Source organism: Ailuropoda melanoleuca, chromosome 16 (assembly GCF_002007445.2).
Source record: "Ailuropoda melanoleuca isolate Jingjing chromosome 16, ASM200744v2, whole genome shotgun sequence".
In the NCBI taxonomy this organism is placed as follows: Eukaryota; Metazoa; Chordata; class Mammalia; order Carnivora; family Ursidae; genus Ailuropoda; species Ailuropoda melanoleuca.
Window position 1 is genome coordinate 19,111,411 of NC_048233.1, and position 27,964 is coordinate 19,139,374.

At 34.5% G+C, this 27,964-nt stretch overlaps 2 protein-coding genes across 4 annotated transcripts in view; one reads left to right on the forward strand and one right to left on the reverse strand.

Moving 5' to 3' along the window:
- The window catches only part of SLCO1A2 (solute carrier organic anion transporter family member 1A2), a 111,961-nt gene that overhangs the window by 81,696 nt on the left and 2,301 nt on the right, over window positions 1-27,964 (reverse strand). The gene's annotated exons all lie outside the window — the stretch shown is intronic.
- On the forward strand, window positions 11,588-19,265 carry IAPP (islet amyloid polypeptide). Of its 3 annotated transcripts, none has more exons than XM_002926572.2 (4): window positions 11,588-11,708; window positions 12,032-12,126; window positions 16,378-16,569; window positions 19,071-19,265. In XM_002926572.2, exons 2-3 carry the CDS (start codon window positions 12,047-12,049, stop codon window positions 16,565-16,567), a joined length of 270 nt encoding a protein of 89 aa, XP_002926618.1. In that variant the 5' UTR covers window positions 11,588-11,708; window positions 12,032-12,046; the 3' UTR covers window positions 16,568-16,569; window positions 19,071-19,265. The 3 variants fall into 3 exon arrangements, with proteins under 3 accessions (XP_002926618.1, XP_034502089.1, XP_034502088.1); XM_034646198.1 differs by having other exon boundaries at window positions 19,074-19,265; XM_034646197.1 differs by lacking the exon at window positions 19,071-19,265 and having other exon boundaries at window positions 16,378-17,910.

Sequence of the window (27,964 nt, forward strand, 5' to 3'; positions counted from 1 at the left end):
ACAACAAGAGCAACAAAAATCAAAGCTCAGTGGCGTTGGTAGGAGATAATGTATGATTGCTCTGATGGGCCTATTACATTCTTTTTTGTTTTTTCTTTTCATTTAACTCATACTTGAAAATGTTCTGTAGACAACTTGGCTCTTTCCCAGAGCTATGGTCCAACCCTAGTTTCCATTGCTGTCAGGCCTAGTGAAGGACAAGGCATAGACCAAGCAACTGCAGGACTGTGAGTATGTGTGGACACCTCTTTACGTAACTAAGGGGGCATTGCTGACCAGTCAACAGGAAGGAGAAGGCCAGGCTAGAGGTCATTCTCAGCTGGTCATTTTCTGCCATTTGACAGTGAAAATAGAGATTCAAATTTCCCAAATTTGCCTTCCCTCAAACTCCAATCTCAGTTATAAGAATTAATTTCTTAACTCATGTATAATTGTTCCAACTGTGTGGCAGCTTTGGCGTGTGGCATATGGAGGTCAGATTCTTCTTGCCACTCTCTAACATGAATTTGAAAAGTTATGTAAGCTCTCAAAGCATTCAAATGCTCATCTGTAGAAGTTAATATTTCCTACTTCACAGGGTTGTTTGAAGATCAAATGAGATATTGTACAAAACTCTGTAACACAATGCCTGACACAGAGTTGATTCTGGGTAAGTACACATTTCTAATGTCTACCTCTCTCCTCCCCGTAAGTCATTGTCTTCCAGCTCTTTGGGAACACTATCCTAACAATTATCTTTTCTCTCTCCCAGCTCACCAAACTCCCCTTTCCTGCTGGCTCCTGAAAGATCAATAAACATTTATTGAATGTGTACTTAGCAAGTGCCAGGTATTTTTCACATGTTATCTTAACCTAACCCTAACCTCTCCTGAAGCTATTGGTCTTTCTTTCTCCTTCTCTTTATGATGAAACCTCTTCAAAGAGGCTACCATAGAAGAATGCATATAAGGAATATTGTCAGAGCAAATATGAATGTTTGGATATTGTGCTCAAAATTTGGATGGCGTGTTCAAGCATTTATTTTCCACACACACAAAGGTCTATTTTCCCCATCATAGTCTTAAAAGAATCCTGATTCCCAATATGTTAAGATCCACTGATCGACATCAGTAACATTAGTCACACTACCCTTCATATCTGCTTCTCTCCTTACCATGCACTGAAAGTATTCTAGCTTTAGCCATCAGTGAACTTTTACTTACCAACTTCCAATTTCTACTTTTAGCCTTCATCCTATATAATGTATCAGCATCATGTGACATTCACCCCAAGCTTTCCTTCTTGGAACTTTCCTGTCACTTCACTTCTGACATTCCTTTCATCTCCCAATAAGCCATGTTTGTGCACTCCCATTTCTTTCTCTGCTTCTCCTCCTCAGTATGACTCCTAAATTTTGACGTTTCCCAAGATACACTTTGTCTTTATTTATTCTTGTTGTACATGCTCATTTTGGATTATATAATTCGTGTCCAAAAACCTTCCACATCTCTAGGTTAGACCTATCCTGATATCCAAATCCATATTTCCAGGTGATTAAAAAACAAATTGCATAAATGCCCAAAAATATAGTAAAGTTTTAAGCTTCACTAGTAATCAAAGAAATTCAAATTATTATAAAAACGTTACTTTCCTTTACCATATGATTCATGGGTATCTTTTTTTCTAAATAATGTACTGTATTGAAAATTTAAGGATAAATGGATACACTAATATATTTCCAGAGGAGAGTAGATTATGACAACCTTTATACAGAGGAATTTGGCTCTATAGCTCAGAGTTCTTTAAAATATGCACACACAGTTCTGCTTTTATAGTATGAAGTACGCCAAAAGACCTTCTTCCCACTAAGACAACTAGAACTTGGGTAAATTAAGATATTTTTAAGGTTTGGTTAAGCTCTTAAGAAGAAAAGGAAATCTCAAAGTATTGGTGGGGGGAGGCAATGAACTAAAATTTGTGCAGAGTCACACGTAAGCAGAAAGTGAAAGAAAATCGCTCTGGAAATAAATACTGATAGAAATCCTAAAAGCCTAAAGTCCAGCCTTTAGTTCGTCTCAGGAATGGAGAGCAAATGTGAGTCTCCTATATTACTCTGGACCCTCCATGGAGCTAAAGTGATCCCAAATATTGGCAAATTTGGATAGTGGCAGATGTAACCATACATATCCTTTCTAAGGGAATATTCCAGTATGGGCCCCTAGGATTTCTAAAGATTGAATTTAAGAACATATGATCTTATAAATACAAATCAAGCCATTGTGACCAAGAGTTATCAGAAGCAAAATACAGATTCAATTTCTAAGGAAATTCATATGCTGAAATTATCAGAAACACATTAAGTAAACATATATTAAATGATCAAAAACCTAATAATAGATTATTTTAAAATCAAGAAAAGGCTATTAAAAATGACCAAGAAGTATTTAAAAGTAAAACAACATAATCTTTGATATTAAAAACTCATTGAAAGGGAAATAGCATATCAGAGATGAAAGAGATAATTCATGAACTGGAGAAGAGATCTCAGAAACTCAGAATTAGCAAACATAGAGGGCACAAAATAAACAGGCTGCATGATATAATAGATAAAAGATTCAGCAACCAGACTAACCAAATTCCAGCTCAACCACTAACTGGCTCTGTGACCTAGGCATGTTACTTCAGTTTCATCATCTGTTAAAAAAATAGGGTGTTGTGTAAGGATGAATTACTTGGACCAAAGCTGATAATACTAAGCATATAGATACAAATGATACTAATATGACAGAGGTAAGCCCCAAATATCTATTATATCAAGAAACATGTGAGTTTAACTTCCCTACCAAAAGAAGGAGTTTTTCAGATAACTCACAAAAGACATCTCACTTTATGTTGTGTAAGAAACACAGTAAGTACAAAGTTTATTCAGGAAGATTAAAACAAAAGAATGAGCAATGATATGCACAGCATATGCAAAAAAGGAAAAAAAGAGTCATAATAATGTCTCACAAGATAGAATTCAGAGCAAAAAGCATTAGAAAAGGCATAGAAAGGTAGATTAAAGGTACAAACGGGCACAATTCACAGAGAATATATAAGTATTATGCATTTCTCTGCACCCACTGACAGTGAGGTGATTTCATACAGCAGAAAATGCAGTAGGTTCAAAGATAAATCAGCAGAAACAGTAATCAGGTTTAATTCTCCTCCCAGCCCAAGATGTAACAAGATGAAAAGCATAAAAAAAAGTTTAGAAAATTTATATAACATTTTCAATAAAGTGGTTGATACGCACATGTATTGAACTTTTGTACTGAAATGAAAAGTAGGGTTTTAAAAAAGTGCTTATGGAAACTTTACTAAAATCTATCACTTATTAGGTCACAAAGAAAAATTTATTGAAGTCTAAAGAATCAATACAGAAAACATTGCTTGACCACAAAACAATAAAAGAAAACATTGAGAAAGATTTAAAAACAAACCTGTTGAGTTAAAGAAAAGGATAAAAACAAACAAAAATTGCAGAATTTCTAGAAAACAACTATTACAGGTTGAAGCGTATTCCTCCTAAATTCATATGTTGAAGTCCTAACAGTACCCAAGAATGAAACCATATTTGGAAATAGGGTCATTGGAGATGCAATTGGTTAAGATGGGGTCAACTGGAGTAGTTTGGGTCCCTAATCCAATATGTCTGGTGTCTTAATTTTAAAAAAGGGGCAAAATGGGACACTGAGATATACACACAGAACGTCACATGGAAATGAAGACAGAGATAGGAGTGATGCTACTTCAAGCCAGCGGACAACAAAGATTGCCAGGTAACCTCCAGAAGCTAGGGGAGAGTCGTGGAGCAGCCTTTCCAAGGAAGCATCCTGCTCACGTCTTGATCTCAGACCTCCAGCCTCCACAACTAGGAGACGTTAACATACTCGTTATTAAGTCACTCAGTTGGGAATACTTTATCCAAAAGACTGAAAACATCACTTCTATTTCTGCTTAGTTGGCCAAATCTCCAATTAGACCATATTTCAGGGGTTAGAACCCAATAGATGCTCTACATATTTTTGAATAAGTAAGTCAAGCATTAAAAGAGAGTAAATTAGATTCTCCCTACAGTCTCTTCTAACTCAAAGATTGTTGTTCATTTGTTCGTGTGCTTATTTTGTTTTGATTTTGGGGGAACATTAGGCCTTTCAAAAGCTCCTAATCTGTATGCCTGAAGTAACAGGATCTTAGAAGTCATTGAAAATACATTAGTTTTCAAAATACTACGTGTTTGTTAAAACCACTTCTTGAGAAACTTTTAAAATATAAAGATGCAAACCATTAAGTGCTGAGCTCTCTACAAGGGTGTACACATGAAATTATTACTCACATGTTTTGAATCTGGTAAGAGCAGATGTGAAGAGTGTTGGATAAGACATTTTTCACTTTAGGGACTTAAAATTTTCTGTGCTGCATTTTAAAGGGTGACAGGAAAGAATGAGTAGATGTGGAGTGAAAGCAATGGCAATTCTGGATTGCTTTCCACAAAGTGCTTCTGTGATACAAAGAGGTGAAAATATGTGTTAATTTGTAGCTTTTTGCATAGTGAATAATCTCATTTAAGCCATCAAAATGGACTGGAATAGAAAAAATATTATTTGATAGCAAGTGGCACAGATTTAAAAACACATTTTTTCCATTGAAAATGTTTAGAACAGTGATACCATTTTCACACTACATGTGGCAATTTACTAACAAGATAGTTTTTAAAATTAATTTATCTTCTGAATTCTGGTATAGTTAATGTGTAGTGTTATATTAATTTCAGGTATACAACATAGTGATTCAACAGTTCTATACATTACTCAGTGCTCATCACGATAACTGTATTCTTAATCTCCATCACCTATTTCATCCATGCCCCCATCCATCTCCCCTCTGGTAATTACCACTACCAGCTTGCTCTCTTACACTTGAGTCTGTCTGTTTGTTGCTTTTTTCTTTTCTTTTTTTTTTAAGATTTTATTTATTTATTCGACAGAGATAGAGACAGCCAGCGAGAGAGGGAACACAAGCAGGGGGAGTGGGAGAGGAAGAGGCAGGCTCATAGCGAGGAGCCTGATGTGGGGCTCGATCCCATAATGCCGGTATCACGTCCTGAGCCGAAGGCAGATGCTTAACCGCTGTGCCACGCAGGCACCCCTGTTGCTTTTTTTCTTAGTTTATCTGTTTTATTTCTTAAGTTCTACATATGAGCAAAACCATATGGTATTTATCTTATTTCACTTAGCATTATACCCTCTAGATCCATCCATGTTGTTATAGATGGTAAGATTTCATTTTTTTAGCTGAGTTATATTCCATTGTGTGTATATATATCTATCTGTACCACCTCTTCTTTATCCATTCATCTATTGATGAACACGAGTTGCTTTCATATTTTGGCTGTATAAATAATGCTACAATAAACAGAGCAGTGCATGTATCTTTTGAATTAGTGTTTTTGTATTCTTTGGGTAAATATCTAGTAGTGCAATTGCTGGGTCATAGAATAGTTCTATTTTAACTTTTTGAGTATCTTCATGCTGTTTTCCAGAGTAGCTGTACCAGTTTGCATTCCCACCAACAGTACATGAGGATTCCTTTTTCTACACATCCTCTCCAATGCTTGTTGTTTCTTGTGCTTTTTATTTTAGCTATTCTGATAGGTATGAGGTGATATTGCATTGTAGCTTTGATTTGCCTTTCTCTGATGATGAATGATGTTGAGCAGCTTTTCATGTGTATGCTGACCATCTGTATATCTTCTTTAGAGAAATGTCTGTACATGCCTTCTGCCCATTTTTTAATTGGATCATTTGTTGATTTTTTTGGGGGGGGTATTGATTTGTTTACATTCTTTATATATCTTGGAAACTAACCCCTTATCAGATATATCATTTGCAAATACTTTTTCCAATTCAGTAGGTCATCTTTTAGTTTTGCTCATTTCCTTTGCTGTACAGAAGCTTTTTATTTGGATGTAGTCCCAATAGCGTATTTTTTTCTTTGTTTCCCTTGCCTCAGGAGACAATATCTAGAAAAATGTTGCTATGGCTGATGTCAGAGAAATTACTGCCAGTGTTCTCTTCTAGGATTTGTTTGGTCTCAGGTCTCCTATTTAGATCTTTAATCCATTTTGAGTTTATTTTTGTGTATGGTGTAAGAAAGTGGTCCAGTTTCATTTTTTTGCAGGTTGCTGTCCAGTTTTCCTAGCACTATTTGTTGAAGAGACTTTTTCCCTATTGCATACTTTTGCCTCCTTTGTCAAAATTAATTGACCATATAAATGTGGGTTTATTTTTGGGCTTTCTATTCTGTTCTATTGATCTACATGTCTCTTTTTGTGCCAGGATCATAGTGTTTTGATTACTGTAGCTTTGTAGTATATCTTGACATCCGGGATTGTGATACCTCCAATTTTGTTCTTCTTTTTCAAGATTTCTTCAGCTATTAAGGGCCATCTGTGGTTCCATGCAAATCTTAGGATTATTTGTTCTAGTTCTGTGAAAAATGCTTTTGATATTTTGATAGGGATTGCGTTAAATTTATAGATTGCTTTATGTGGTATCAACATTTTAACAATATTTGTTCTCCAGATCCACGAGCATGGGATATCTTTCCATTTCTTTTTTCTTTTCTTTCTTCTTTTAAGATTTTTATTTATTTATTTAACAGAGAGCACAAGAAGGGGAATGGCAGGCAGAGAGAGAGGGAGAAGCAGGCTCCCCGCTGAGCAAGGAGCCCGATGCGGAGCTTGATCCCTAGGACCCTGTGATCATGACCTGAGCTAAAGACAGATGCTTAACTGACTGAGCCACCCAGGCACCCTTACCTTTCCATTTCTTTGTATCATCTTCAATTCCTTTCATCAATGTTTTACAATGTTCTATAGTTTTCAGAGTAGAGGTCTTTCATCTTTTTGGTTTAGTTTATTTCTAGGTATTTTATTCTTGGTGGTACAGCTGGAAATGAGATTGTTTTCTTACCTTCTCTTTCTGCTGCTTCATTATTAGTGTATAGAAATGCAATAGATTACTGTATAACAATTTGTATCCTGTGAATTTACTAAAATCACTTATCAGTTCTAGTAGTTTTTTTTTGTGGATTCTTTATTTCTATATGTAGTATCATGTCATTTGCAAATACCAAGATTTTTACTTCTTTACCAATTTGGTGCCTTTTATTTCTTTTTCTTGTCTGATTCTTGTGGCTAGGATTTCAGTATTATGCTGAATAAAAGTGGTGAGAGAAGACATTCTTGTCTTGTTCCTGATTTTAGGGGAAACGTTCTCAGGTTTTCACCATTGAGTATGATTTTAGCTGTGGGGTTTTCATATATGGCCTTTATTATGTTAAGGTGTGTTCTTTCTAAACCTTGTTGAGGGTTTGTATCATAAATGGATGTTGTATTTTGTCAAATGCTTTTTCTGCATCTACGGAAATGGTCATATGGTTCTTATCATTTCTGTTGCTTATGTGATACATCATGTTGATTGATTTGTGAATATTGAACCACCCTTGTATCCCAGCAATAAATCCCACTTGATCATGGTAAATGATTTTTTTAATGTATTGTTGGATTCAGTTTGCTAGTATTTTGTTGAGGACTTTTGCATCTAGGTTCATCTCAGATCTTGGCCTATAGTTTTTTTTTTTTTTTTTTTGGTGGTGTTTTTATGTAGTTTTGGTCAGGGTAATGTGGTCTCATAGAATAAATTTGAAAGTTTTCCTTTCTCTTCTATTTTTTGGAATAGTTTGAGAATAGGCATCAACTCTTGGTAGAATTCACCAGTGAAGCTCTCTGGTCCTGAACTTTTGTTTATTGGGAGTTTTTTGATTACTGATTCAATTTCATTGCTGGTTATTGGTCTATTCAAGTTTTCTATTTTTTTCCTCTTTCAGTCTTGGTAACTTATATGTTTCTAGGGATTTATCTATTTCTTCTAGGTTGCCCAATTTGTTGGCATATAATTTTTCATAATATTCTCTTACAATTGTTTGTATTTCTGTGGTGTTGGTTGTGATTTCTCCTCTTTTATTTGTGACTTTATTTATTTGAGTCCTCTCTCTCATTCTCTCTCTCTCTTTTTATGAATCTGGCTAGAGTTTTATCAATTTTGTTGATCTTTTTAAAGAATCATCTCCTGGCTTCATTGATCTGTTCTATTGTTTTTTAGTTTCTATATCATTTATTTCTGCTCTAATCTTTATTATTTCCTTGCTTCTGCTGCTTTAACATTTTGTTTGTTCTTCGTTTTCTCGTTCTTTTAGGTGCAAGTTTAGGGTATTTATTTGATATTTTTCTTGCTTCTCGAGATAGGCCTATATCGCTATAAACTTCCCTGTTAGAATAACTTTGGCTGCACCAAAAGATTTTGGTCTGTTGTATTTTCATTTTCATATGACTCCATTTATTTTCTGATTTTCTCTTTGATTTCTTGATTGGCCCATTCATTGTTGATTAGTATGTTATTTAACTTCCATGTATTTGTGTTCTTTCCAGAGTTTTTTCTTGTGCTTGATTTCTAGTTTTACAGTCTTGTGGTCAGAAAAATGCATGATATGAGTTCAATCTTTTTGAATTTGTTGAGATTTGTTTTGTGGCCTAACATGTGATCTATTCTAGAGGATGTTCCAAGTTCACTTGAAAAGAATGGTATTCCACTGTTCTAGTATGGAATGTTCCAAATATATCTGTTATATACAACTGGTCCAATATGTCATTTAAAGCCCCTGTTTACTTGTTTTAATTTTTTGTTTGGATGATCTATTCATTGATGTAAGTGGGGTGTTAAAGTCCCCTACTCTCATTGTATTACCATCAATTGCTTCCTTTATGTTTGTTAATAGCTGCTTTATGTATTTTGGTGTTCCCATGTTGGGTGCATAAATATTTACAATTATTATAATTTCTTTTTGGACTGTACACTTTATGATTATTTAGTGTCCTTTGTCTCTTGTTACAGTATTTGTTTTGAAGTTTATTTTGTCTAATATAAGTATTGTTTCCCTGGCTTCCTTTTTCACTTCCATTTGCTTGATAAATGTTTTACTATCCCTTCACTTTCAACCTGCATGTGTCTTTATGTCTGAAATTAGTCTCTTATAGGCAGCGTACAGATGGGGCTTGCTTTTTTTATCCATTCTCTCACCCTTTTGATTGGAGGGTTTACTCCGTTTATATTCAAGATAATTATTGATAGCTATGGACCTATTGCTATTTTATGACTTCTTTTATGACTGTTTTTGTAGTTCTCTGTTCCTTTTTTGTCTTGCTCTTGTCTCTCATGTTTTGCTGGCTTTCTTTAGTGATATAATTGGGTTGATTTTCTTTGGTTTTTTTTTTGGATATTTATTACCATTTTTTATTTGTCATTACCATTTGATTTATATATAATATCTTATGCATATAACAGTCTATATTACATTGATGGTCACTTAAGTTCAAACACATTCTAAAAGCACTAAAGTTTTACTTTTCTCTCCCTAACCCCGTATTTTAGGTATATAGTATCATACCTTACATCTTTTTCTTTTGTGACTACCTTAACTGATTTTTATAGTTATTGATGCTTTTGTGCTTCTGACTTTTCTTACTCCTACTTATGGTCTTTCCTTTCCACTCAAAGAATCCCCTTTAGCATTTCTTATAAGTCTGGTTTAGTGGTGATAAATTCCTTTAACTTTTGTTTGGGAAATTCTTTAGCTCTCCTTCCATTCTAAATGATGGCCTTGCTGGGTTGAGTATTCTTGGCTGCAGGTTTTTTCCTTTCAGCACTTTGAATATATCATGCCAATCCCTTCTGAACAGCAATGTTTCTGCTGAAAAATTAACTGAGAGCCTTATGGGGTTTTTCTTGCATGTAACTGTTTTCTTTTCTCTTGCTGCTTTAAAAATTCCTTTTTAAAAATCTTTTTAATCTTTCCTTCGCATATACTGCAGGCATTTGTCAAACTACTGCTTCTATGCTATATCTCAGTGGGACTGTTATGCTGTCTCTTTAAAGGCAGGGACTCAGTTTCCTATCACACTCTAGCTCTCCCAGAGCCAACCAGCTGATTTTGAAAGTTCCAGGAGTTAAGCCCTGCTGACTGTAAAAACTGATGTTGTTAAGCTCCTCTGGTGTTCAAAGCCAAATATTATGGGGATTTGTCTTCCCTGAGTGGGTCTCCTTGCCTATGGTGCCTGGTGTGGGGGTCTGTTCCTCTCCCTTCTGGGTGCTTGCAGAGTCCCTCCCTTCTGGGGACAGTCCCATGGGTCAACTTAGTTCCTGACCGAGTCTCCACCCTTCCTACCATTTTTGATGTGGCCTCTTCTTTATGTTCAGTTGTGGAGAGTCTGTTCTGCCAGTCTTCAGGTCCTTTTCTGAGTTATTTACACTGATGTGGGTGTTATGTAGGTGTATCCATGGAATGAGGTGAGTTTAGGATCCTCCTACTCCAGCATCGTTCCCGGAAGTCCCCAAGATAGTTTTAAAACTATGTAGCAACAACAACAAAAAATGTTTACATAAAAATCAGCTATACACTATTACTATTTTCATGTTTTCTATTTTTATAAGCAAATATGCATATATTGTGTATAGTTCAGGCATTGAACATAGGTATTTTTGTATCACATTCTATCTAAAAAATAATATTTTCTTTATTCATCTTTCAACAGGTACTTAGGTTGTTTCCCTACGTTGGTTATTGTGAATATGCTGCAATGAACATGTGAGTACAGGTATCTCTTCAAGGTAATGATTTTGTTTTCTTTGGATATATACCCAGAAGTGAGATTGCTGGATCATATGGTCATTCCATTTTTAGTTTCTCAAGGAAATTATTACATTAAATTGTCATAACACAAAATATTAACTTAAATATAACTTAGAAATACAAGAAAAAAATAACAATATGGAGAAAATAAAGAGTAACAAATTAAATTTATTCTTTTGAAATAATTGCAATGTTTCTATACAATAATAGAAAAAGCAAAAATTTCTTATTCACACATATATGTATCTATTTAAGTGTTGACAAATGAATTTGGGGTTGAAATTATTATTTTACTGCCTTTAATCTTCCATCCCTCACTTCATTATAAATAGCATTTGATTTCTCTCTCTCTCTCTCTCTTTCTTTTAGTGTCTTTTTTTATCTACCTTACCCTCAAAGTTTAATCTACTACTGAATGTTCATGGAATTAAGCCATTGAGGTCATTTGGCTTTAGCTTCCTCATTAGATTCTTCAATGTCCCTGGCTTCACTCTTTGCATATAAACACATTTGTTATCCTTAATCACTTCCTTTTATCAATCCCTTACTAGAGCATACTGCTTAATCTTTGTAAATCCACACTTGTATTTTACAAAAATGGAAAATGCAAACTTCTGCTGTGTGTGACACACCATTAACTGCACAAAGACACTCTGTATCTGCTATGTTAGTCTTTACTGATGTGTTAATGTAATAATGACCCATCTGCTTCTGCTGTCTATGAGGCACTTTCTATCTATATGGATGGAAATTAATGACAGTCTCTCTGAGCTGCCTGATGTCAGAGCTGGGAAAGGTGTGAAGGGTATATAAGAGCTGAATTACTCATTAGCAAAAGGGGGAAAAATACTCCATTGGATGCAAGCTTGGGATTGTCCATGAAGCTTTCTTATCATTAGAGGCATTCTCTGATATTGCTGACACTGAAACATTAAAAGGTAAAGAGTTTTCTGTTTATGGGAAAATATTATTTGTTTAGGGAAGAGCAGATTTAGGATTAAATATATGGCTTATTTCAAAGAAAGGCTAAAGGGATAAAGTGCTATAATATCAACTTTCCAGATTGTTTAGAGAAGGAAATTGGGAAAGTGAAAATATTTGAAAATTGTTTGAGCAGTATCAAGGGACTATATCAATAAAATTACTATCTTTGGAGATTGTGTTTAAAAAGAGATTTTTTACAGTAGGTTCTAGTCTCTAATTCCATCAAACAGAGCTATAAAAAAATTTCTTGATTTCAACGCTGAATTATTCTTTTTAGAAAATTTGAGAAGCAATGTGCCTCCTGAAGCTGCCGATAGTTCTCATTGTACTCTCGGTTGCATTAAACCATCTGAAAGCTACTCCCATTAAAAGGTTAGTATCTTAAAAATCCTGTTTCTTTTATAAAATGTGGGAAAATTAGAATTAAAAACTGCTATATAATTAACAGCCCTTATGCCAATAGATGCATCTTTCTGACAGAACTTCTGACAGACAGAAACGGATAGTTCCAGTTTTGTCAAGAAATATGCTCTTGGAAACTAGAGGGGCAAAATCAGAACACAAAGCAGGAAAACCAAAGGGTAGTAATTTCCACCATATTAACCTGATTCTCAAATAAACTAGAGAAAATTAAAACATATATTCTATATCAGGTGGGATTTTATTGTATATTTACATTTTTTTTCCTCAGAGGGCTCTGCCAATATCCAAAACTATTATATCTCTGCCTGGAAATTGAAATACGTAGAAATAATCAGGGAGCAAATTAAAAATTTTAAGGACTAGTTTAAAAGCCATTTGCTCTTAGGGGATTCTTTCTATATTGCTAACTGTTCTATTAATGAAATAGAATTATTAAAAAATATGTTCTTCATGAGATTACTTCTGAGCTGCTCTAAATGTAAATTTATACTTCTTAAAAATGTTTTCAATAGGTAGCATGTGCATTAGGATTTCCTAAGAAGGCTTATTTTGAAAGGTGTCATGTCATTTAAGTGGTAATTTTTAAGGAAGTCTAAAAACTCCATCAGGTGAAAATGTTAGCAGTAATTACAACTTTCAAGGGGAAAGTACTGTGGGGAAAGAACCGTAATTCTCCATTTTTTAAAAAGATTTTCAAGTCCAAATTCATGCATATGTCATAAACAATATAATTGAGGATTTGTTTGTGCCTAAATCAGTTTGACTCCTTATAGTCTTGTAGGACTGAACTTACACACTCTTTAAGACCAAAGAGTATTAAGGTTACTTTTGAAAAGAGTTTGCTTCGTGTCATATTAAAGCTTTTCTCATAGAATTATTAGCATCTTGTCTATTTTCCTTTGAGGTGTTTTTTGTTGAGGTGGCAGTCTGTGGTGATATATAAAAAGTTTGACAGCACCCACATGTAATAAATAGCAGGAATCATCAGATTTCCTTTGTCCTTTCAGGCTTATCGAATTTGCAGGATGTTCTCAGAATTGACTCTAATTTTCAATTGGATTTTTGTGGGTAAAAATAAGTGAAACTGACATGAAGTTTCTGGTAAACCAGCAGAACAATAGAATAACAGGAAAATTAGCAGTAATACCTAGCAGTTCTTTCTATATTTTGATTTTTTCTTTCATTAGATATAGACATTTGATAAGCACATTTATCTAGTATGTCTTTACAGATATGAGTTTATTATGAGGTGAACTTCACTCATAAATAAAATAGTATATAACATTATTTATTTTCAAGTTATTTTCATGTTAGTCTCACAATCTCTTAATTTGAAGTTTTATTAGAAATACTTCCAAGGCATTCTCTAAATTACTCTTTAATGAATTTCCAGAAATCAGTATATCTGGTCATTTTTTTTAAGGGGGGAGAATTTGTCATCCTGAGCTGTTCATCCATGTAATATTCCATAAATCTCATAAAAAGCTGAGAAAGCCTATGTAGAACATGACTCAAATCATACACTTTTAAAAGACAAAGCTGATATAGATTTATCCATGTCATTTTTCTTATAAAATTGAATCATCTTATTTGAGATCTTTTTTAACTTCCATACCTGTATGAGATGAGATTAAGATTAAACTGCCTTTATAAGCCATATCAAAAAATATTGTATACTCTTGACTGAGGCAAAAGGATCACACACTTGCCCACCAACTTTTAAACACTCAGTGAATATCTGCCTAGCAGATAATCAGAGGTTAACCAGCTGTGTAATTACTTCCACAAATGCATATTGAGAACTGGAGCAGGGATACAGTTTAACACTGTTTTAAAAATCCTTCAGCGGCGCCTGGGTGGGCAAAGCGGGTTAAACATCCAACTCTTGGTTTTTGCTCAGGTTGTGATCTCAAGGTCATGAGATCAAGCCCCTCAACAGGCTTGGTCCTCAGCGCGTATTCTGCTTGAGATTCTCTCTTCCTCTCCCTCTGCCCCTTCCACCCATGCTCTCTCTCCCTGTCTAAAATAAAATAAATAAATCTTTAAAAACCCTTGACCTGAGATGTTTTTAAAGAGAGACAATATAAGAGTGATTCTTCAGTCTGTAGTCATCACTGTTAAAACTCTTAAAGTTAGGAATTTGTGCATATGTGTAAGTGGTCAATAGGTTTGAACTAGTGTCTGTTACTAGAGTAGGCCTTGTCTGCCCAATAGTTAAAGAGGAAAAAAATGCCTGCAGGTAGGGGTGTGATGCCTTTTACTAACCATTTCAGCCATCTTTTTCTATCTTAATGATAGTTTGGGAAAGAATCTTGTACATACTGATGCTATATTTATATGAAAAGTCTTGTTTGGGAAAGCAGTTTCATAATAATGAAAGAAATCAACATAGAAGCTCTTAATATTTCTTTAAAGTGGAATGATGGCTCTTCTAGCTACTCAAATAAGATATCATGCTAGTTGGAATAATTTTAAGTCCTGTTACAGACCTTGAGACCAATTATCAAAGTACCACTCAGACATTTAGCAGATAGATTAGTTTCCACTCTGCTCCAGGCATTTGCCAAACATATCTTGGGACAGATATCACTTTGAACTTTCCCAGTTTGACCCATTATTTCCTTTATTGCTTTAAATTTATTATTTTGAAGTGTTTCAGTCAAATTCTAATTTCTGCTTTTTTCAAAAAAATTTTATTCTCTTTCAGAATTAAGTGATTTATGAATTATTGGTTTAATTCTTAAAAAGCATTAAGTAATTCTTTGGAAATGTACATTGGCCATGCTTACTACACATGCAAAAAGAAATAATTGAAAAAATAACGTGACTAATACTGACGTATTAGACCAGGTAATACTTGGGTTTCCTTTGCCTGAAGAATAGGTTTGTTAGCATACACTTATACTCAACAGTGCCAGTACCTAATGCCGTAAGAATTTTCTATATTTGGAAGAAAATATGAGCATAAAACCCTAAAGATTCACGAGAGATTTAAAAACACTTACTCTTAGGCTATCCCTACAGAGAGATACAGATAACGAAGTATTCTTCAAAGTAAACACATTGAGATCAAATCTATCGCATTTTGCCCCAAATTATGTATAACCACTTGTTTCTGAACATAGCTTCATATCTATATCTCTTTCCCAATTTACACTTTTCCTAAGTTTTACTAATATTTCAATTTCCATAGAACTGAAAACTAAAACATTTCCCTGGCTTTCCTAATCATGTGCAAAAAAGGGAAGCATGTTATCACTCTGTATCCATTTCCAATACCATTTTGAGAGATACTGGAACAAAGGGTGGTACAAAAATATACAGTTGACATAAATAAATTCTGTATATAGACACAACAGTTAACGTTCAAATGAATTACTTAACCACAGTTATAGTTTCTGACTTACCTGGAATATTATTATGCAATTGTTCCAGGTTGCTGAAAGAATGCAGTGGATATTAATACTATTAACATAAAAGTCTTTTGTTTTTAATATTCAACATAGTCCTATCATGAAAATTGTTAAAAGGAACCAAGTAGGTGGCAGAAAGATAGTAATGCTCATATATGTATCCTTAGAGTAATAGAACTTCCACTCTACAACAGTGAGAGTGCATGAACCAGTGATAAATTTGATTCCCCTTGAACCTTAATAGTACCTGACATTTCTCTCTTAACACCCCTGATTTAGTGATTTCAGGGAACTTAATAAAAATATTTTACACTGCTTAATTTTCATTGGAAAGATGTGGGAAATAAATACATATATATTTAATTCCACATATTCCAGATTACCTATAAATTTTATATTCTAAATCCTTTTTATATATTGGGAACTAGATTCATCAACATTTAGAAGAAAAAAAAAGATTTAGAAGAATGTAAGACAAAGACATGTTTTTTTATTATTATTACTATCTGGAATATATGCCAAAGTTTCAAAGGATCATACTGAGAAATTCAGCATTGACTATAATGGATGTTTTGTTATATGATGTCCTAGTCAAAAATTGCTTCTGTGGCATCTTCAAGGTGTCATAAAATCTCGGCCATCCAGACGTTTCCAAACCAAAACTTTGAGTTACTTATATGAACATGTTTCCTTTAGTTTTCATCAATATGAGATATTTGTTGTCCTATAGGTGTATCCAGTCCTGAGTCTAAGGCTCTAACTTTCCACATTTATTCTATGTCACCAGTCACCAGATGGAAAAGCGGAAATGCAACACTGCCACATGTGCGACTCAACGCCTGGCAAATTTCTTAGTTCGTTCCAGCAACAATCTTGGTGCCATTCTCTCACCTACCAATGTGGGATCCAATACATATGGCAAGAGGAACACAGCTGAGATTTTAAAAAGGGGACCATTGAATTGCTTACCCCTTTAGAGGTCAATATATCTCTACAGTTCTTATTGTTTCATGTATAAATATCCTAGTGACTTTCTGTGTAATTTAACATCAGCATGAAGATGAATTTTTATGTTTCATGTTTATTGCCAGTACATATAAATTGTCATGGTAATAATTGTTTTAAATTTAATGCTAATTAAGATCCCATAATAAAAAAGTCAATGTCTTTAAAAATGTTCTTGCCATCGATTTTTATTTTGAAAACATATTTAAAAATCATGATTTTGCCTATATCTTTATGACATGAGTTTGAAAACAAAAGAGGAAATGGTGTTTGGAAACTTGGTAAATTGTAAATAGCTGAGAGTAAAGTTAAGAACATTAAAAAACAGCAATTATAAGGACCCTGTTAAGCAAATCCTTTTTGCATTAGATTTATGAAATGAGATAAAATGCTATTTAAAAAATTAATTAATCTTTGCGCCTGACTCAGTCAAATTATTTTTTGAAATTATATTCTTTGTTGTACGTGCTGGTACTAGAGGTTATTTAAAAAGTATAAAAGCAATTGTGTATGAGGGTTTCATTGTGTGTTATTATTGATGAGCTTTTATTAAACATATATGCCCTTCATTCTGTTCAAATGGCTTTCATCAAATTTCAGTCATATTTTGATGCAGGGTATTGCAAAAGCAGCTTGTGTTCCTATTAATCATGTATGTCTTCAATTAAAAGACCACAGATTTGTGGAAAATATATATTGTATGGTAACTTATTTTGTTTGTTAAACTAATTGGATATTTCTGGCAGATGTTACATGTATATGATATACTTTTCTTGGAGGAAGCTGTTGAATTGGACATGAAATATAAAATTTCCCTCTAAGTCTGATTCCTACAGGGGTATCTGCTTTCCCCTGACCATGAGTTAGTTACCTTTGGAAGTAGCATTGACTCAGACGAACTGCTATTGTGTTTTTTATGCCATTTCTAGAGGCATTAAATTTGTATTAAAAAAAATAGGAAAAAAAAGGATCTCAATCTTAGTGGGAATCTGACTCATGGACTTGACTAATACATTAAAATTTCCCCTTATGAAGTGTGCCTTAGATTACCATATTATAGTTGTGTGTGTGTATGAGTGTATAGAAACAGGATATGATATTTATGATGATTTTATATCATAAGTTGCATGCTGAAATAAATAAATGAATGTATAAATTCCTATTTGTGATATTCAGCTATCAACCCTTCTTTCAAAGTGGATTTGAGCAACATTTTAAATTGAGTGTGATTAAGTTACAATTTCTTAAACTTACTTATTTAAATTTTTCCTGTAATAGTCTACTTTAAATAAAATTCTATTGCATATCACTTCTATATCAACTTCCCAATCTATTTTTCAAGAGTTAAAAAAAATAATGAGTGCATATGACATTCAAGGATGGTGTATATTGTAGCAGACCATTATCAGGAATAAGACAAAAATTGTGTGTAGTTACAGTAACCTAACAACCTCTGGTGCTAAGGAGTGAAATGTAGTTGGGGTGGCTGTGTAACTCATTCCAACTGGGAGATTTTGGAGAAGAAAAGAGGTTATTATATTGATGTGAGAGATATTAATAGTAGTTGTTCTAAAACTTAATCATTAAATTTATTAACAAAGAGAAACATTTGAACAAATTCAGTATTATTTTCTTGGTAGGCCAGTAGGAATCTAAATATATAAAAGTGGGGAATGCCGTATCTCATGAGGCTTACCAAATACTTTCCCTGATTTTTTATAATTACCTTGTGAAAATAATGAGTAAAACACAATTGATATAATTTTAAATATCAACAGTAAGTTTTGGTGACTACATTTGTCCCAACCTTTCTCGTGTCTATGATACCTGAAATCATAGGTACTCTCGAATACTCTAGAAGTGAGTTAAGCCTCCAAATACTAATATGCATGCCACAAATTATATTTCACTAAACAACTAAAAATACAAATTATTCCTCTATCTTTCATGTTGCAATAGAGAGTCAGACATAGAATTTATTTAGTAATGCTATATTTAAAAGTTCTGGAAATTCTCTTGAGCATTTTGAGAGAACACTATGCAATGAAGCCCTCACTTCTCTGAAGCCTGAATATCATTATCTAGCAATATTATGGAGAATATCCTTTGATCAAATTAGAAGAGCCTGTGAGTCCAAAGCTCCTTTGACTGAGTACAAAATGGGTTTTTCATATAAATTAGGAGAAAGTATTCTTTTTCTACCGACTATTTTCCTTTTCACATACACACTACCCAGAGCTATGGAAAGGTTCATCTTCCACTCAGTGCATTTGTAGTAGACATTATTAGTGCTCACCAATATCCTCTTTCCTGAGCATATAAGAGATTATAGTCTCAGCCCTCTTGCATTCAGGTGAGGTCATGGGGCTAATTCTGGCCAGTGAAATATTAGCAGAAGTGGTGTGTGTCATTTTCAGGCTGATCTAGTAGGTGAAAGGCCTTTATTTTTCAATCTTTCTCTTTCCTCTGCTGCAGCAGTTCCTGATGAGGAGTCCTCCATCAGGCTGGAGCTCTGAGTGACTTCATGGTGAACATTCCTACCAATCTATCCTGGATGTGGAGTACGATCAAGAAATAAACTTTTGTGGGGCGCCTGGATGGCATAGCGGTTAAGCATCTACCTTCGGCTCAGGGTGTGATCCCGGCGTTGTGGGATCGGGCCCCACATCAGGCTCCTCCGCTATGAGCCTGCTTCTTCCTCTCCCACCCCCTGCTTGTGTTCCCTCTCACGCTGGCTGTCTCTATCTCTGTCAAATAAATAAATAAAATCTTTAAAAAAAAAGAAATAAACTTTTGTGACTTTTATCTACAACCTACCATAATACAATAACCAAAGTCAAGCTGTCACCCTACCTAACAAAGCTGCTTCTCCTGTCACCTCCACTGGATTTAATAATAGCATAATCATTCTCCCACTGTAGTTCAATCTTGACGTCTTGGAATTATCACCAGTCACTCAAATTCCTCACTCTACATGTTCAAGTCAGTTACCAGGGCACATATACTTGAAAGCCTCCTTGCTATTGAGGTATGTTTCTTCTTTCTTCTTCCTTTGCCAATAATGTAACTCCAGCCTCTTTACTATAAGCCAGGACCCTACAGCAACCTGCAGATATTTCTCCAACCTCCAGCATTTTCTGCCATTCTGTACACCAATACTAGAATAAGGTTCCTAATGCACATTTCTTACTGCATCAGTCTTCTACACAGAATTTTTAAAAAGTTTGTTCTTAACCTACTAAAATCCATCAAATTCTTTAGCCTGACATTCAAGTCCCACTATAAATTAACCCCAATCTTATTTTCCAGCTTACTGCACATCATCTCACTTTACACATTTATTCCCTGCCAAACTCTTTGGTTGTTTTAGTTGTTCCTGTTCCATTATCACCTGTCCTCTTCTATTCCAGTCTCTGTCTCTTCCCTCCATTCCCTCCAAGTTGAACAACTGTCCCCAGTGCAGCCTTTTGAAATCTTTTAATGACAAAGTCAAGATCTTTCATCATTCCCTTCCTGAATATGATTTCTCCACCCACTGAGCTGTCATCACACTTTGAGGTTATATTTTAGGCTCAAAAGAAATATACAATTTGAGTATTATATTATTACCTCTCTATTTGTATTAAAAATACCATATTGTTATGTTGTTGCTGTATTATTTGTGAGACTAACACATTTCTCTCCCACACTGCTAGGTTCCTAAGGGCAGAAACAAGGACTCAAATATTCTCCATTCCACAAATTTTCTGTTTTACAATCAAGGAGCTTAAGCCTATTTACACATTCTGGAGAAAGGTAAGATATTTGAGCAGTTTCCATTTTCTGTCCTTGATATTATACTGGCATAGAGCTTAACAGTTCCTGTCTTCTGAAAATTACTTGACATTTACCACCAACATCTTTTGGTATGGAATGTACTTTACATATACTAAAACATATTAATTACGGTTTTCTTGCCTTGAGTTGAGTTACTAACCCCACAGGAAATGAATTCCATCACACAATAAAGTAAACATATTATTACACAATTAAATATTTAAATTCCATAAAATAATTATTGAAATAAAATCCTAAATTTCCATATTAAGTGGGATTAAGTAACTTTCATAAAAAGTGGGTTTTCTGGTGGAGTGGGGCAGGAACAAATAATCCTGTTTCTCAATTTATTATAGGAAAAATGCCCTTCCATTTGAGAAATGATAAAATATGGTACCATCCTTCCTTTCTCCTTATTCATTTAGACTATACATTGAATTCATAAACAAATTTCATAAACAAAATTTAAATCTTGCCCTATTGCTTAAGCTTTGAAAATTATTTAATTTTTGACCACTTCTGTGAGAATGTACCATATATTGGTCATTCCTATTCATGTGGCTCTTTAACCTACATTATTTGGAAAATATTTATGCTAGCTAAAATATCTCTACTTTGAAACAATTATTGATAGTGCATAATGAGATATCAAAGAACACAGTGGGTTATAGTCCCGTAGCATTTTCAACAGGACTATGTGGAAGAAATTAAGACACAAAGTTCATTAGAAATCCATCCATGATACTCAGACATTCCTTAATAATCAATCCTGAGAGTTAGTCAATCAGGGAGAAATGGATTAAGTATTTGTGCTAAGATTTATCAATTTAGAAGCCAAACAGGAGCTAAGGTTTTACATATTAATGGCTAAATTTTTGTGTGTATATGAGGCAACATGTGAATTAGCAAATAGCTATATAATTTGGTTTATAATTAATATCCTTAAAGATATAAACTGTCAGACTTTACATTGTCTGGGATTAGGGCAACTCTCAATGATTTCTTTAAAAATTAAATTACACTATGGCAGTTATTAATAATGAAGCTAATATTTTTCTTCTGGGGATTCAGAGAACTTTTCTTCATAATGGCTGCCATGCTCTGCTATATAATAAACACTTTCAGTTAGAATTCTATAAGAAGATCAGATGATAATAATACAAATATATGCTTTACAGATTACAAGGTAGATCACAAACTTTTTGTGGTGGGTGGGATCAGGTATTACTCTAGTTAAGTAATTGAAAGAATCTAAAAAGGCAAGTCTATTGGTAAAACTCCATAGTACGGTTTTGGGAAAAATCCAATATATGCTTTTGGACATGTGTAAAATGCTATTGCTTATTTGATAATTATTTAAAGAGGAAAGGAAGTCTTTATAATACAGTGTCATTTTTCAACTGCTAAAGAAATCACTGGGTAACAAGGTCCAGTGGAAAAGTCCATGGTGTTCCCAAGGTCCCTTGGTCATGCAAATGGTGTGAAATACACCTATGTAGGCTAAGTAATGGCAGATTCTTTAAAAATTGCTGTCAAATTCTTCACCTCTTCTCCTCTTACATAGGAGGTATCAGTAGTATCTCTGATGATTTCAGACCTGCTATTTCTTCACAATGACAGTATAGAAATGCTTATGAGATGAAAATTAAACTACAGTATAGACCAGATTTGAATTTTGATGTATCATTATTGATCTGAAATCTTTTGTGTAGATCTTGGAAAAGATCAGAATACACATTCCTCTTACCGTGGGCCATAGAAACCCCTTGTCTTTCTCAGAGGAGGGAACCACCATTTTGCTGCTGATCACCATGTAGCTGAAGACCGGAGATTTGCATTTGTTCTACAGCAGCACCCCTTGGAATGACTAGGGGAGAACTGATGAGTGTGTATCCTTATTAGTACCTTACAGTAGGAAAGCTATGCAGTCTGGAGTCATGTAGACTTGTGTGACTATGATCAAGTTACACTGAACTTCCCTCTCTTCATATGTGACATGAAAAGAATAATAACTAATTCAAAGATTGACTAAGAGGATGAAAAGAGATTGTGTCATTGATGAAAATAGCTACGATTTTGGCTACAAATCTGTCCTGCAATAAAGGCTGCTTTTCTCCCTTTCCCCAAGAGGAAGCCTCCTCTATCCCTACAAGGCATTTCCCACAAAGGCCACCTTGCCACAGCAGAATGATATTCGGCTACACTTTGTAAGGGGGAGGCACCTGCCCACTATAGAGCTATGGAGGGTGCTTGAGGAAGCATATAATATGTTTTGTGTTGTTTTTAATAACAGATACTCCATCCTACATCTGAATGTCCCTATCTGTTTATCCATCTCAGCTTGTGCTTGGTACAATTTAACTGGTACCCATTAATTGCTAAGCGCTCATTGCCTTCCCATTTAGAGCTACATTTATGGCATGTTTACTATGTTCCAGATGCTATTTTAAGTTTATTCAGATGTATTACTGATTTAATCCTCATAAAATCCTATGAAATAAATACTATTATTTCCACTTGTAAAGTAGATAACTAATGTACAGTATGGTGACTATAGTTAATAATACTGTATTGTATGTTTGAAAGGTGCTAGGAGAATAGATCTGAGAAGTTCTCATCACAAGAAAAAATATTTGTGACCAAATGTGGTGATGGATATCAACTAGACATATGGTGGTGATCATTTCTCAATATATACATATATTGATCATTATATGTACACCTGAAACTAATATGATGTTATATGCAATAATGTATCAATAAGAAATATAATTATTATCCCTCTTTTGCAAATGAAGAAACCGAGGCTGTTTGACCTTGAGAAAGTCATTTCACCTTCTTCTGCTTCAGCTTGTACCAAGTAAAATCTAAGTCCCACGGCAGAGCCAAGGTATTAACCCAAATATTCTTCATTCCACATGTTTGCTGAGCACCTATTATATGTGAAGCACTCTGCAAAGTGCTTGGGATGCATCAATAATCCAGACAGACAAAACCCCTATCCTCATCAGAGTTTTGGGGTGATGGGTATAAGAGCTGTGCTCTTAGCAACTATGTTATACTGCTTCCCCCCAAACTCAATACCTGCTAATCTAATTTCCTAACTTGTAAAATCTGTCATCTTCCTTTCATAGCTTAACAGACTAAATCACAAAAATTTTAAGGAAACAAAAATTCTGTCCAGACAGAATTAGGAGAAAAAAGTCTCTATTTTTAAAGTACCATCTGTACGTACTTTATGTATATGTACACATAAATACGTATATATGTAGATATTGTTAATTTTCACAAAACTCTATGAGGCAGGTATTGTTAGGCCATTTACTGATAAAAACCAAGGAGCAAAAAAATGAGCTGACATAAAAATTTCATTCTGCAAAAATAGATAATAATAGGGATTTCTTTGCTATCTCAAAACATCTACGTATTTCAAAATAAAGGGATTATATCTTTAAAAGAAAATGAAGCAACTTGTCCAAGATCACAGAGATAATAAGGGTCATTCCAATAGTGGAACCCAGGTTTATCAGACTCCAAAGTCCAGACGATTTCTCTACATCATGCCCAAAGAATAATATTTTTATTCTACTTCCACTATGTCCTGTGGTTTATTTTATGTAGAATCGTGCCAAATCAGTTTGTCTTGGAACTGGATGAACAGGTCAGGCAAAAGAATAATGGGACAAAAATATCTTTTCAAAATATGTACTTGTTTGATGTTGAAAATAACAATCTTTACTGAGTATGAGAGAGTTTTGCCTTGTTTTATTTTGTTTTTTAAGGTTTCAACTGAAAGTTTGAAAAATGAAATATACTTATTAAATATTTCTAATACTGAAAGATTGCTCACAGTTTATCTTGATTCCCACCCCTCACCAAATTCAACTTACATTTTCATATTGAGTTTTCTATTGAGACTTTTATTTCTTTGTTCTGTATACAACTAAGAAAATTTTCTTTTATGGTGTAACAAAAACTCTGCTGAGTGAATAGGTCCTCATTTTGGAGCTATTCTCTAAGGTCTTCCCCATGAGAGTTCAGACTTTATTTTTATCTGCATTGCTAGAACTTCTCTTGTGTATTAACCTCTATATACTTCACACATTCCACAATTTGGTCATCTAATTTACTTACCTTGTAATATTCTCCCTTCACCCTCTGGGAATCTACCTCCGGATTCTGCTCAAATACCACTTTCTCCAGGGAATCTCTCACGATCCTTTTAGCTCTTCCCTGGATTCACACAGACTCATCTGTATTACTCTTCTGATATCAGTTTATTAAACATTTACTTGCTTACTCAATAAATGTTTGTTCAGCTCACTTTGGTATTTGATAATACTTTATGGTCAGAATTTCGAGAACATTCTTGATGTTTATAGTTTCGATCTTGTATTTTGGTTATATATGCACGGGTGTTATTTCCTCATGTAGCCTATAAACTACCTAGGGACAAGGATGTATGAGTCATCCTTGTGAGTAATCCCCACAATATTTAAGCCTACCACTTGAACATAACAAACACTCAATATATATTGGTTAAATCAATGCACTCTATGAAAAACAAATGAGTGAATGAGTGAAAATAATATAAATTCATGATATGTGTGATAAAGTTGATTAAAACAACTTACAACCTTTGTAAACAGGGGATAATAATTGTAGGGTTTTATTAAAGAAAGGAATAAAATATGCAATGTACCTCACCCATCTTGGGTGTTCAATCAGTGAGTGATAGCTATTATAGCCATGGTAACCATACACAAATAAAGGAACAATATGGTATTATAGTGGGGGCTTTTGTTATTGATAGCAAACAAAAAGGATCTAAAAAGGGAGGGAGAAAAAGGATAAAAGTAGGTAACAGAAGTTTGGGCTCAAAACAATGAGAAGTGTTCAAAGAAACAAAAAGGGAAATAGAATAATGACAATAATCTACCCAAATCCTAAATAGGATTTGTATCACAAGACACCTTTCCTGCTCCAATAAGCAATGATACAAAGGCACTTGTCCTACACAACCACGTCTAGAATTACAAAATTTTGACAGAATCATAAAAGATGCAGGTTCTAAGAATCCACCCTCTTTGCTGTGAGAAACATTCCTTTTGTTATCTACAACAAAGGTCATGATCAGTAAAAAGTGGCACACAAATCCTTACAAGGAAAAGGCAGACAATATAGAAAAAGCATATCTGGTAGAATTTACCTGGGTTGGAAGTAAATTAGAAGAGTAAGAACAAATTCTAAAAATTTTAAAAGATGGAATTTAAGTAGCCAGAAATATTATCACATATATTTAAAAAACTATTTATTAATAAATTCAGTACTTTTATTTATTTTTTATTTTTTAAAGATTTTATTTATTTATTCGACAGAGATAGAGACAGCCAGAGAGAGAGGGAACACAAGCAGGGGGAGTGGGAGAGGAAGAAGCAGGCTCATAGCGGAGGAGCCTGATGTGGGGCTCGATCCCACAACACCGGGATCACGCCCTGAGCCGAAGGCAGACTCTTAACCGCTGTGCCACCCAGGCGCCCCTAAATTCAATACTTTTAAAGTTAAAATCAAGGACAAACATTATAAAAAGGAAAATAAATTTTATCAAAAAATTGTAGACTTAAATAAAAAAACATCTTTTTCATCTTCCTTTTGATTATCCTATAAACATGTGAACATGGGGCCTATATAACTGACATGCTGAAATACTTAGTGTGAGGTCACCTGAAGGCTAGGAGACCGTGGCCCTACACACATATAGTTGGATAAAACTGTCTGCAATAATTGAATTTATTTTATTGAACACATACCTCCACTTCCAGAAATATGAATGATCTGAATAAGCAACAGGTCTTGCTTGAGCAAAACTCCAATCCCAATTAACCCCCATAACTTTCTGTGATTTGAAGCCTGTTTTTGCATTTTAAAGGCTTTTTAGTTCGGAAGTCCCTCAGTAAAAAACAAATCCCTCTACAAGGAAATCCTTACTATTAACTAGTACCCTAGTTGAAGTATGTTAACAGCTACCTAAGAACAAACCCCTAGAAAAGGGAAATGGTACTTGAAGACAAGAAAAGAGGGGTGTGTGTGGCGGGGGGATACTCAGGCTGCAAGGAAGAGAAAGAAGAAAGAGCAGGAGGAAAAGAAAAAGGGTCCTGGTTATCTTACCCTTTCTCTGTTTGGGCTTTGGGGCCTACATTCATTTGTAACCATTTCTTGCACACAGTTAGGCATGACAGTGTTGAAAACACCAATTCTACTCTGGTTATAAAAATCCTAAATGTAGCCTGGGTCAGTAGGGTACAGAAGGCTGGCAGGAAAAAACAGGGAAAAGAGCAAGACAATGGAAATCATTTGTTTCTCTGAAGCTTCCTCTGGGTTCCTCAGACAGTATTGGATCCTTGAGAACCTTTTGTCCAGAGTCCCCCACCTACAGAAATGGAACTGGAAAGAGACTCTGAAACAGAACCAAATTCTTCGAGTACCTTGACATTTAAAGTCAGTTTCTGGAGCTTTCTTTGAATTTGGGTTTATAATTAGTATGTGTCTATACCCAGGAGATATTGTCTAAGCATGTTCAACTTCCATAATAGAAAAGTGAAATCAAGCATTTCAAGATGTTCTGGTGTCATGGTGAAGAGCAACAAATCAACAGGACGCTGGAAGCTACCAAGTAAGGCTGCTGGTGTAGAGGGAAGGATGGGTTTTGGAATCAGGCTGACCTTTGTTAGGATCCAGGCTCTTTTCAAAACTTTATATACATTTCTTAATTTCTTTTAGCTGCAATTCCTTCATTTATATATGAAAAAGATATTATCTGTTCTGCAGAGAAAAAAGGATAGAGATAATGCACTTAATATATAATTTTATCTGGCTAAACTACATTCAGCAAATTTTAGCTGTGATTATTATTTTTTTAAAAGATGACATTTATTTATTTGAGAGAGAGAGTGAGTGCAAGCAGGGGGATGGGTGTAGAGAGAGAGAGAGAGAGGAGAAAGGGAGAATCTCAAGCAGACTCCCAGCTGAGCGTGGAGCCTGACACAGGGCTTGATCCCAGGACTCTGAGATCCCAGGCGTGGAGCCTGACGTAGGGCTTGATCCCAGGACTCGAGAAGTTTGAGGCTTAACTGACTCAGCCACCCAGGTGCCCCTGTGATTATTACTAACTTGGTTCCAGGATACAGCCTTGACCAGAGCATGAGGTATTAAAAACTTAAACAACTACTCAAATATATATTTCTGACATTGTAGTTCATGCCAAATTTAGATATTAAGTAGTCCTACCAATTAGCCCAATTTAGCATGGGTTTTAACCCCAAGATTCACAGCATAAAGAACAGAAGTGCATAAACCACAAATGATATAAGTATCACTAGCAAATGAAGAAAAAATCACATCCACACTGAAATAAAAGAAGATGGATAGGAAAAGAAACCAAGATGTCTTCAAAATGAGGTGCCTCCTATGGGATTTTCATAGTCCCATTTTACTGGCTGTTTTTCCATTTGAAAATGCAAATAAATTTATACAGTTTCACTGGATCACAATAT

Bases quoted from the DNA above. Each gene is read 5' to 3' on its own strand.
- IAPP (XM_002926572.2), top strand. From the start codon at position 12,047: ATGTGCCTCCTGAAGCTGCCGATAGTTCTCATTGTACTCTCGGTTGCA. The intron at 12,127-16,377 runs GTTAGTATCTTA...CTATGTCACCAG, and splicing joins AAAGCTACTCCCATTAAAAG to TCACCAGATGGAAAAGCGGA.